The sequence below is a fragment of the Lygodium microphyllum genome, unplaced genomic scaffold (assembly GCF_053477565.2).
Source record: "Lygodium microphyllum isolate KBCC unplaced genomic scaffold, Lygodium_microphyllum_v1.1.10 scaffold_37, whole genome shotgun sequence".
Classification (NCBI taxonomy): Eukaryota; Viridiplantae; Streptophyta; class Polypodiopsida; order Schizaeales; family Lygodiaceae; genus Lygodium; species Lygodium microphyllum.
In genome coordinates this window covers 366364-379000 of record NW_028229520.1, presented here as the reverse complement: position 1 = coordinate 379000, position 12637 = coordinate 366364, and the positions used below count along the sequence as shown (strand labels likewise).

Sequence of the window (12637 nt, the reverse complement as noted above, 5' to 3'; positions counted from 1 at the left end):
AGATCTTGTTCCAATTTCTTAGATACTGGGGATGCTGGCACAATTGGACCACTCGGAATGCCTTTCTTTTTTATTCGGCCTCTCATGTTCCGGGACATATTGCGAGGCTTAAAGGTCTCTTGCATTGGCAGATAGATCTCATTCGACACCCTCACTTGCTCCCTCAGGAGGACTTACTTCTCTGGCATATGGCAATTTCCTCTGTGTCTTTGCCATGACTTTTGTAACTCTTTTGTAGTTTCGTACTGAGATTTTACACACGATGGCTTAGAGCCATCGTGTATCTTGTAATCATGTAAACTTGTACCTTTTTTCGTAATTAATACAATTACCTTTTATGGAAAAAAAAAGAGAGAGAAAGAAAGAACGAAAGTTATATTAACGTCTACAAAAGGTCAAATTGGCCAATTGGATTAAGACGTTACATCTGAAAAGTCCTTGAATTTCCTAAGTCCCAAAATAGTTGTCATCTAATGCTATGACTAGCTAAATAGAAAATAGATAGTAAACAATAGATAACTAATAACTAGAAAATTATGTCTAAGCTAGATACAATGTGAAACTACTCAAGAGGCCCTCTCATCCCAAGACATCCCAAGTACTTGTCAAAGAGTTCACATAGTGAAGGCAAGTGTTGTACACAAAACAATGGCTAGAGAAAGAAAAGAATGCATACAAGAGACAAAGGCGCAGCCAACAAAGCATGAGACATATAGTGGACAGCCCACGAAGCAATTACACACAGCCTGATAGAATTGTCACCCAACTTATGAATGTGAGAGTACACAATAAAAAGAGAAAAGTAAACATAGAGAGAAGGAGATAGAGAGAGAAGTAGGAGAGAAAAGAATCAATGAGACTACAATGGTTGAAGGTACAAGGCTACAACAGTCAGCCCCAAGAAACAATCCTAGGCATCAATGTGGGCGCCAAATGGTAGCAAGGGGATAAGAGAATGAGAAGGGTTGGCTAATCACGAAAGATCAATGATGGATAATGAAAGTGGGAGGGCAAGCCACCTATATATAGGCAAAAAGTGGAACGATCCTAAATATAGTCAAAATCCTAAGAATGTCCAAGTGCCCAAAAAGAAATGCACTAATTTTCCCTCTATCTAAAGTGTCTAAAACACATAAAATGACAGAAAAATGCAATATCAAAGCTCCTAATGTCCTCATCTAACTCAGAATGAAGCTCATGAGTAAGACATGGCCACACAAGACACACATGACTGCTAACACCCTCTCTCAGATCCTAAATGTGACAAAAGGCCAAAGGAAATGCAAATCCAAGGATAATAGGAGGAGTGGCAATGCCAATGAAGTCCGTCGATGAAGAAAGATAACCATGGAGCAAAACCCCCTCTCCACAGAAAAATCTAATCAAATGGATGTCAAAAGATGACGTACCAGGGAGACAATAGGATTTGCAGGGAGGAACACAGAGTGAACTCGTCAAACATGGAGAAGAGAAGAGAAGAGAGAAGAAAATCTAATGAATGGAATGATGAAGTTCTGAATCATGGAGTGAAAGTGATACAAGGGAACAAGGGTGCCATAGCATAAGGAAGATGATGAAGATAGCCACGAACCACGAACCACGAACCACAATGTCCTTTTGAAGGGGTGTGAGGACAGTGGAGAGGCTGGAGAGAAGAGGTGACGGACTGAATGAATCAGCCATGAGAAATGAATGAGAGAGTGGCCTATAAATAGGCACAGTCAGTCTAGGATGGTGTCCCTTTTTGGGGCTGCAAACACTAAACATAAACTCTAAACGTAAAATGCAGAAACGCAAAAATACAAACTATGAGTGAAGGGTGAAGGGTTTCTCAACATCCCCTCTCAGGCCCAAAAAGGGAAACAAGAGAAGAGTGAGGTGGAGATGCAATGCTACATGTTGAAGAATACTCATGCAATAGGTGCCACTTGGACAATGTTCCTCGTGGGGAAATTGTTCACTTGCCCAAGCGCCCTAGTACAAAGATGATGAAAACATGCAATGCATAGGAGGAATGTCAGACTTCGTGTAGTACCAAGAACCGTAAGGATATGCCCGTACTCAATCTCGAGAGTTGGCTCCATGTTGAAAAGTGACCAAGGCAAGAAGAAGAGGAGGAAGAAGATGTAGAGGATTCCTAAGACCCAATATTTCCACCTGAAAGGTAACCTGCAGTAAAGAACACTAGACAGAGTGAACTAAAGAACCTGAAACTCAACCTCGAGAGAGAAGCCACTAGCTCCGTGCATCCATGCGGGAAGGAATACAAAGATCTCGTCACCAAGTCGCGGCTAAATCTCCAAGTCCCTAATCTAGGTAGATCCTCGAGATCCTGGGTATCAATAGGTGAGATGACCATTGGAAGGAAGCCACCCCATGCAAGGGTAGAAGAAGAAGGTAAAAGGCATCCACCAAGGTGTGCGAAGGATTGAGCGGGGCGTGGGGACCCCATTTGAAACTAGAGGAATAGGAGTCCCTTCTGAAGTCACAATAGATGTAGATGCCCCCTCGAAGGGCAAAGAAAGATCATCCCCCTCTGAGGTAGATAGGGAATCCAAAAACTCATGAATCACGGACTCCGAAGTGTCTGAGGATGAAGGAAGTGCCACTAATCGTGCTGAAGGAGATATCAAGGGTCGTGAAGAACGCCCAAAGGTGGCCTCTCGAACCTGAGTAGGTGAGGGTGAAGTGTGGGGCTCAAATTGAGCAATGAGTGGGCAACAGTCGCTTCTGCTCAATGGAGCGGACCGGGAAGCCGAAGAAGAGGAAGAGTCGAGCAACAACTGTCTCTCAAAGGAGCGGACTGACAAGGAAACGGTATCAAACAATCACTATCTCTCGATGGAGTGGACTGTAGAACTGCAACCGTGGTAGCCACTGTACCCGAAAATAGGTGGGAGAAGGCTGCCGCTGTCATTGCGACGATCTCCAGGAGGTCGTAGCACCAATCGATCCTCCATGTGCTCGAAAGGACTTAGTACACATCGGATGCATCTTATTGCCTTGAGCATAGTATTCTAATAGCCACTACAGAACAATCTCTGTGGCCCAAAAAGGAGAGGTGGCAATAGGAGTGCCTGGTGAAAGACGCATATACTCTAGGGGATGGGGAGCAAAGGTCGAAATCGGCAATCTTCGGTGGGATGACCGTTCCTACCGCAGTACAAGCACCTAGTAGTCTGGTCATCTATTGGTCAAGAAGCCATGGATATCAGTGTGCCTTGAGAACTTAGCTCATACAGGTTGTTCCTAAAAGAGGTGGAAGAGGTCAGCCACGAACCACGAACCGCAATGTCCACCTCAAGGGGTGTGAGGGCAGTGTGAAGCATGAACCACATTGTCCGCTGCAAGGGGTGGGAGGGCAATGGAAGGGCTGGAAGTGAGCTGCCAATGGGAGCAGAATGCGACCAGCAGCAAGAGGTTGCAACCAATGGAAAAACGCAAGTGAGGAGAGAGAAAGACTAAATACGCAGGTGAGGAGAGAGAAATACTAAAAACGCAAGCTGTAGGAGAGAGAAAAGAGCTAACACAGGCTACAAGAGAGAGAGATTGAAAAACGCAAGAAAAACTAGCAGTAGCAGTCAACATGCTAAAATCAACTCCAAACAGTGTGTGATAGGCTGGAAACAAGCGCCAGACTGTTGTAGACAGCAATGGCCAGCTTTAATCGCAATGTCCTCCGCATCCGAGGTGTGGACAACAAGCTGAAATACCTGAAATCTGCAAAAACGAGATTGTTTTCTAAATGGAGAATGATCAGCAATAGTCGCTGTGCTATCAACAGCTGCAAACTATGGGTGGAAGGCTAAAAACAAGCGCCAGACTGTAGATGACAACAAGGAACAGCTGAGACTGCGCTGTCCTCCACGAAAGGGGTGTGGGCAGCAACAAGCTGAAAAGACCTGAAACCTGCAAAAACAAGATATTGATGCAGTGGAAGACAAAGAGAAGTGGATGCTCGAACCCGCCACTGGTCTTTGCTGTCACTAGAGTAGAGGAACTTTGCCACGGTTTGAGCAGATCCATCTCTGATACCATGTCAAAAAATGACTTACCAGTAACACAGTAGGATTTGGGGGGAGAACACGGAGTGAACTCGTCAAGCATGGAGAAGAGAAGAGAAGAGAAAAGAAACTCTGATGAATGGAATGATGAAGTTCTGAATCATGGAGTAAATGTGATACAAGGGAACAAGGATGCCGTAGCATAAGGAAGATCATGAAGATAGCCACAAACCATGAACCACAATGTCCTCTTGAAGGGGTGTGAGGCAAGTGGAGAGGCTGGAGAGAAGAGGTGACACACTAAATGAATCAGCCGTGAGGAATGAATGAGAGAGTGGCCTATAAATAGGCATAGTCAGTCTAGGATAGCGCCCCTTTTTGGGGCTGCAAACCCTAAACGCAAAACACAAAAACGCAAAAATGCAAACTGCAGATGAAGGGTGAAGGGTTTCTCAACAATGGAAGGCCACCAAACGGCAAGGAAAACAGAGAGGCCTCGAAGTGATCACTCCTAAAAACTCCAATCAAGAATGGGTGAGCCAAGCCTCAAAGCCAACTATGAGACGATAGTGAGGAACTATCGAAGGCACCATAAGCTACATAGAAACAACAAGGACCAAGGGCCAAGCAACAGGGATTGGTGGCTCAATGATGAAGAATAGAAGTCGCCGCATAAAGAAAAGGCCCAAAGTAGAGTGGAAACCTTGAAGAAACTCCTCACGACCCTAGGAAGCCCCCTTTGAAACACAAAGGGCCAAGAAATCCACAGCCACATCACCAATATCATCCCCCTCTGAAAGGAATGAGAAATACGAGGGAACCATCAAAGAAGATGGTGGGGATGGGATGAAACATATGGGTGCATAATCGAGAACGGGCACAGCTGTAGAAAGCTGCCTCAGAGGGCCCTACACAATGGAAGGGGAATGGAGCATAGATAGTCCCCCTCTCCAACCAACCTGTCACAAAAGTGGCTCTTGTAGAAGAATCATCAACAAAAACAGTTGGCCCGGTGAAGACAACACGGGTCCCGAGTCTAAGAAGGCCAGAAATTGAGAGAAGAGGGAAGCCCAAATTTGGAACATATAGGGCCTCAAAAACAGAGCTTGATGCACTGTTAGAAACAAAGGCAAGGTGCCAACACCACTAATAGGCACTAAAGAAACGTCACTAGCAATGATGATACCCTCTGACGGACAGAGATCTGGCAATAAATCACCTCATGGAGTCATAGGACTCAATGCACCATTGTCAATGAGCCAAGGCTGGTCAGAAGACGACAAGACCTGCATGTAATGGAGTCTACGGAATGAATGACTGGAGGAGAGAGTCATCAGCCTATAAATAGGCCATCAGTATGATCAGGTTGGCCAGAAATCTGGCATCACAACAATAAAGTCAGCCAGCACAAAATATTGCAATTAGCCATAAACAGGCACCCCTAAATCAGGCAACCACATCACACCCTGGAAGAAAACTGCCCAACCCACTGGATCATGCACAGTCATAAACTGCCTAATCTGTTAACAGAGACAAAGTAAACAAAGTGTGAACGAACGAACAAATCTGACTGCAACACAAAATACTAGGCTGCACCCTGTCCACCCCTTCATGCAGCTGAGACACATGAGTAAGGGAAAGAGACAGAATGGCGACGATGATGATGAGGGAGGCTGGACTGTATGATGTGATGCTCAAAGTGGAGTGGGGGCTGGAAATAAATAGGTCAACATAGAGAAGATGGCCAACCTGCATTCAATGCAGGTCTGACCACTCAAACTGCTGTTGCCAAGTCAAAATATGGCTACCGAGGTCTGTCCAACCACATAGATGATGTCCACCTAGCCCAACTGGCTAAAACACCTGCCAAGAAGAGGAAAAACAGGCTGGCCACACTTGCTGCCCATCATGGTCATGCAAGGGGAGTAAGCAAATGCCACAGGGGAGGAACGACCTTCACCTAAATCCTAAGAGAGATGAAAAGACTTGCTTGCTCCTTCCATTTCATGTGTTGTACTGTCTTGGACTAAATGCATGTCTGAACCATTCTCACTAACTCCAATGCCTATGAGAATGGAAAAATTAGAGAGATGGAAAAGAAAGAGTGGAGGGCTGCCATTATGGAAAACAGGAAGCATAAGAGCCTGTCCTTGCCAAGCTTGACAAAGGGGAGCTCCTGTGAAACAGAGTTGGGGCTCGCCGGCAGCAGGCTCAGCAGATAGCTAGGAGTCGGAGCTAAGTGGCAGGATGGTGCTATGAGTCCACGCGGCAAAAAGGCAGTTCGGCAGCAAGAGAAGTTAGGCAAGGTGTCAAAGCATGGTGGTAGTGTAAGTGTTGGGCGATGGAAAAGAGGGCAGGAACAGTGCATGATGCTGTCTGGATTGGATCAGACACCAAGGCAGCAGGAAGAGAAAAGCAGGACAAAAGAGAAGGTAGTGAGGAGCAAGCAGGGCAGGAGTACAGCAAGGAAGGATGGCACTGCAGAGTCTCCAGGTGGTCATCAGTGAGGCAGCTGTCAATCCTTGCACCATGTGGTTGTAAATCTCATAATTCATGCTTCCATTCTTCTCCAACCTACTGGAGGCTTTCATTCCTATTTGACATGGCAGCATTCTACCACCCTATTCTCTTTGTACCAAGTTGGAGTTAGCCCTCCATCAGCTGTATCAATTCTTTGGTCAAGCAGGGAACTTGTATATTATCTCTCTCTTCTTGTATAGACTCATGTGTGGCCCCTCAACGCATTCAGTTTCTTGTTCCCCAATATGTCACTGAGAATGGGTGTTGAGAGCATATCACAGCACTGAGTGTTTCAGATTTTTCTCCCACACTTTATACCTTAGTAGGCGGATCCATTTTAGGTCCAGCCATTTCATGCATTTCAGCTCAACCAATTTATGATATTAAAGGTTGGAAAGCTTTCATCAGTTTGCTATTTATAGGCTCACTTGTAGACACTTCATATTCATTCAATATTTTTGCCTTCACCTTGGGGACCCTCGCTTAATCATTCTGTCCCTTGAATTTATCTAATTTCTTCAAGGATGAAACTTGAAAGTGATAATGAGAGAGAAAATTCCCCCAAGAGGAACCAGGGCCAATAGCAGCCCATGCACAAATGCACACACTTTCCTTTTTGTGAAACCACTCCTCATTTTATCATGCATGCACACATCATGTACAAGAAAGGAGAACATAGGGAGGCCCAAAATGCAAACAACCCAAAAAATGGCCCTTAACAGTGAAAACAGATCGAGTTTTTCTAAGTAAGAAAATGATAGTTTTTCTAAGTAAGAAAATGAAGTTCAAATGATAGAATGTCTGTGACAATATACTCCTCCAACTAATGTATTACAGGATCTTGTAAGGCCAATCCTCAAGCCCCAAGATACTGCAGGAGAATGAAGCTATCTTGCTCCTTGGAGGGGAGTCCAGTGGGATGCATTTATCCAATTGGGTGAATCCTCACTCATATTCAAGGAATTTTGTAGTAGTGCATTGCCCCATTGCAATTTCATGGGGAGCCATTGCCAATATATCTACCAGCATTTATATTTGTGACCCTTGGTCAAAAGAATGAGTGACAAGAGCCTCCAAGTGCAATCTTATGCTCAATCTCGATAAGACCTATGGTTGCATACATTGTCCCAACAGGTTAGAAAGGGCGGTGTCATTACTTGGATGAAGAGATACTTTGGGTCATATGCTGGGATTGCTTGGAGGGATAGGGTACCTTATTCTTCTTGAGCTTAAGTTCTCTAGTTTTTGTGTATCGGTATTATGCTGGGATTTCTTCATGACTGCTTCTCAAATCAATGTCATTTCTGGGAGCCTTATTATGTGGAATCATAGAGCTCTAGAAAGGTGGCCAATGGAGCTTCTATGAAGGAAGGTGGAGTTTTTTTTGGAGATGGTGTGCAAAAAGATTTCTATGTAACTTTTAAGATGTTCTCTTAATCTTCTATCTACCAAAGAACTTAAACATTTATCCAAACAATTGCGTAGATACATCTATGTCCCTCATTGCAGTCAGAAGCTTGCAGCTGAGAGACAAATCCTTGCCAACAACTAGTGATCTTGATCTTGCTTTCAGCATGACGGAGACCTCTCCGCACTCAAGTGCAATGTTGCTAATTAGAAGAAATAGATAGAAACTTTACCTTAACATTGTCAACTCCTTCAACCATGTAAAGATTTGGAACACCAGCTGCAAGTTTTAAAACATCCTTAGACTATCATTAGTGAAGCATATTGGGTAAGAGTGAACTCACAGTAAGCTTTAAAAGTGTTAACAAACTTACCTAAAAGTGCTCTTGCTTTGTTGCTTTGCAAATGGCCTATGAAGTGCCATTGAATATCATTGGGAAGCTGCAGTATACAAATAATTAATGACATGTCTCCAACCATTTGAGAGTTACTCTGCTATGTACATTGCAAGCCACTTACAAAACCATTGCCGAAAAAATATTAATGCCTATCCACCTATTGTTTAACAAAATCGTTATACAAACACCACAAAGAGCCCACAAAGACCTTAAACAGAAAGGTGTGGAGAAACCCTCCATCTTCACCTGCATTTTTGTCACATGCACCGCTTTTATATTTTGTTTCAGTCTAGATCTTGTTAAAATCCACGGGGAAAGTCAAGAGGTTAAAGCCTTTACATTTCAACTTAAGGGGAGCTTCCGAAGGTAATAAATTTCCAGCACCCTAAAGCTTTTATTGATCTCTTATAATCTGATATTAGGCTAGTGATGCTTTGAAGATGTGGACAGCAGCAAAAATAAATAATATTGCCCAATAATCTGCTTGAAGTAAAGAAGATGTCTTCAATATTGGGGGAATTCACCAAAGAAAGACCCAGAAATCACCTAGAGCAGTGGAATGATCTCATTGGAGGCAAAAGCTTCAAATTTTGGATGGCAAGGAAGCGGAAGGAGGTAAAGGCCCAAAATTGGCCAGGAAGTTGAGGAGAATTTGAAGCATTTTTGTGAAGTTTTACCCAGTGGTCAATGTCGCACAAATGCCAAACTGGGCCTTGATTTTAATGAATTTGGCCAAAATTTTCAAAAGCTCCAAAATTTCCCGGTGAGATTGAAGAAAAATTGGTGGTGTACCTTCAACCACTAATTCTAGCACATTGTTGTTTGTCATCTATTATTGCAAGTAACATAATATTTTTTTTAATTTTCAATTTTGAGCATATTTTCCTCTCTCCACTGCTCCAAACCAGCAAGGGAAAATTTATTGTTTCTATATTTCCCAGCATCAATAAGCAGCCAACATTTCATCCTTTCAAGTGGTACGACATCTCTCTTTTCAGGGGTTTATTTCTCTCTCTTCATTTCATAAATATTATATGTCAATTTGCACTCATGGCAGGCAATAATAATTATCTATTGGGCATGCTTGGCATCAACGACAGCACCAATTACCTCATGTGGGCATACATGCTATGGCATGTTCTCATCACAAAGAATCTATGGAATATGGTATTTGGCACTAAGCAAAGGCAGGCTTCTCATACACAGGCACCACCTTCCGCCTTCATGTCAAGAGGTGCCTCTCACGATGTTGACTCGTCTACACCAGCTCCCACTCGAAGGCAAATTCAATGGGACAGATGCAATGCCCAAGCAATCCTTACTTGCCATATTAGTGAAGAAAGCCATCATTCCCCACGCCCAATCATGCAAGACAGCAAAGTAAGCATGGGAACAGCTTGCTTCCTTTTACCAAGCATGCAATGAAGTGCAAGTTGTTAGAGATATAGGCACCTCCATTATGGATATGGGCAGTGTTAGGATAGATTAGGGCAGTTTTCATGCAGTTTGGAGCAGGTCGGGCAGGTTTCATGCAGTCGTCAGCATTCAAGATTCAGTTTTGGGCAATTGGGCAGGTTGCCACATGGCAGCCTGGCAGTCATCACAGCAGTTTTAATATTATTATTATTATATTCTTGCAGCAGACTGATCAGCAGTCAGTTGGCCACTAAAAACTAGCCGACCTGGTCATATTGTTGGCATTTTTTCTGGCTATTTATTGCCAACCTGCCCTTGGCCACATTCAGATTCAATGTGTGTAGATTAAGAGTTCTGCAGCTGACATACTCTCATAGCCTTTGTACATGTCTATCCTCATTATTCAGCATTTATCTTTTGCAATCTTCAGCTTTCTTCTCTCTCTTCTCTCCATGCTCATAACTTTCTTTCAGTCTTGTTATACACTTCCACATTTGCTACACTCTAGCACAAGTTGTGTGTTGAGCTAAAACACGCTTTACAGCTGATTAGCATCTTTAAACAACCCCAAAACACACTTAATTAATGAAAAACACAAAATTGGTGCACTTTTGGGACACCCTTCAACATCTATGAATAGTCAGGCTGACCACCATTCAGCCTCATTCCTTTCGTGCAAGTTCTCACTCCTTGTGCAGATTTCAACCAACAGTTTTCATCCACGTGGTGGTTCAACCCCACAACTCCTCCAGTGTTTGTCATCTTCATCCATTGCTTCTGCCCACTGTCTGGCACCCTCTCTCCAGCTGCAATCAACATCCCTGTCATCCCTAGCCCCTCCTGCTACTTGCATTTGGACTCTATAGTCCCAAGCATCGAGTGAAAGCTCTTCCTTTGCACTAGGCAAGAATTTACAGTCTGTGTTTGGCCCTTCTCTCCTCCATGCGGCAAGTAGTGCTCGTCCTCCTCCTCTTGGCGGTTCTCTTACTATTGCATTTGCAAATTTTTGGTACTGCCCACATCATCAGGCATCATCCACTACTCTCCCTTCAGTCTCCTAACTCTCTGGTGATCAATGTTCGCTGTTTTCCTTGCCTTTTATCGATCCGACTAGTGGTCACAGCACTTGGGATCCATCTCCAATGCACATCACTCTCCGACACTCCATTGCTCTGCCCTTGGACATTGTGTACACTCTTACATTCACTTATAGCATTCATTCACTTTAGAGTTTCTTATCTCTATGTTTGTCTCTATGTTTGAGTTTTGAGTTTTGCATTTGCATTTTGCATTTAGGGTTTGAGTTTTGCTTGTTACTATATCTAAGTCTTTGTGTTTCAATTGTAGTCATACATGCTGCATTTCCTCGGTCAAACCTAGCATATCTTCACATTGTCTACTTGCATAAACAATTGGAAGATATTCACATGGACAAAGAAGGTAATATGAATAAGGGATGCTTATCTCACTCATGTATTGCCTTAAGCATAAAACTCTCATAACCAATGCAAAACGATCTCTGTCACCCAAAATGGTGAGGTGGCATCAGGAGTACTGGAAGGTAGATGCATATACTCCGATGGGGTAGGGAGCAAAGGTTGATGACAATCTTTGGTGATGTAACCATTCTTGCCGCCACTAGCGGAGCACCCATTAGTTTGCCCTTCTGTTTGTGGAGAAGTCGCATTCATGTGTCAAACCTATAAAGGGAGGGTGTGGGGGAGAAGAAGATGAGGGTACCTCCCGATGATGCAATGGAAATAGGGGGAATCTGAAAGTGTTGCCAATCTCTAACTAAGAGGATCTTTCCCTCTCTGAGCACCTCTACTCTGATATCATGTCAAAATACAAGATGGTATGTGTTGAGCTAATACACACTTTACATCTGATTAGCATTTTTAACCAGCCCCAAAACACGCTTAATTAATGAAAAACGCAAATTTGGTGCGCAGTTCGAGAAAGTTTCAATGGTCCCCCAAAACCCTATTTTATTGGGGCACCCTTCAACATCTATAAATAGACGCGCTGCCTAGCATTCAACCTTATCCTTTTGTGCAGGTTTCTCACTCTACCATGCAGATTTCAGCCATCAACCACCTACCGTCTGCTATCTAGCCATCACCGACTACAGACATCACTGTCTAGCCCTAGACGACCTGTTTTCAGCCACCACCTTGCTGTTTGGAGATCTCTATCTACTGCATCATCATGGCACCTGATCAACATGCATTTCCAGCATCTAGTGCCAGGTGACAAGCTGTTGCCATCTCTCCCGCTGGGTCACTGCTGCAATACCTGCGTTTTTGCTGTCTAGCAAGCCGTTTACATCTTCAAACACCTCTCCTATAGTCGCCTCAGTTCCCTGACCTCTGGTGATCAACCTTTGGTGTTTTCCACACTCCAACACTCCAATTGGTGGTGAAAGCACTTGGGATCCATCTCCATTGGATGTCACTCTCTAACCCTGCATTACTCTGCCCTTGGGCATTCTATACACTCTTACATTCACTTACAACATTCATTCACTTCAAACTTTCTTCTCTCTGTGATTGCCTGTGTTTGAGTTTTGAGCTTTGCGTTTAGGGTTTGAGTTTTGCTTGTCTTTGTCTGAATCTTTCTGTTTCAATCTTGGTGGTACATACTGTGTTTGCTCAGTGCAAACCCTAGCATATCTTTACATAGTATCAAAGCCAGTGCACTTCTAAAGACTATCCTACAATGATTGTGGAGGCTAGTCTTTGTGCAAGACTCACACATGACTCGATTTTAACTCGTAATGTCTCACGCACCTTCTTCTTCAGATCCTATGACACCCTATCAAGCTTCTCCATCGTTGGAGGCTTTGAGAAAGTATTATGGTCTCAAGGAGGAGGTAAACACACCTTCTGGAGT

General features: G+C 43.7%; 1 protein-coding gene across 2 annotated transcripts in view; it reads right to left on the bottom strand.

The window, feature by feature from the left end:
* The window catches only part of LOC148009144 (uncharacterized), a 142768-nt gene that overhangs the window by 63171 nt on the left and 66960 nt on the right, over window positions 1-12637 (bottom strand). For both annotated transcript variants that reach the window (XM_087673764.1, XM_087673763.1), the window contains exons 3-4: window positions 8306-8372; window positions 8165-8211 (exon numbers count right to left, since the gene is read on the bottom strand). In XM_087673764.1, the coding sequence (XP_087529890.1) occupies window positions 8165-8211; window positions 8306-8372 (114 nt within the window). The remainder of the gene's footprint in view (window positions 1-8164; window positions 8212-8305; window positions 8373-12637) is intronic.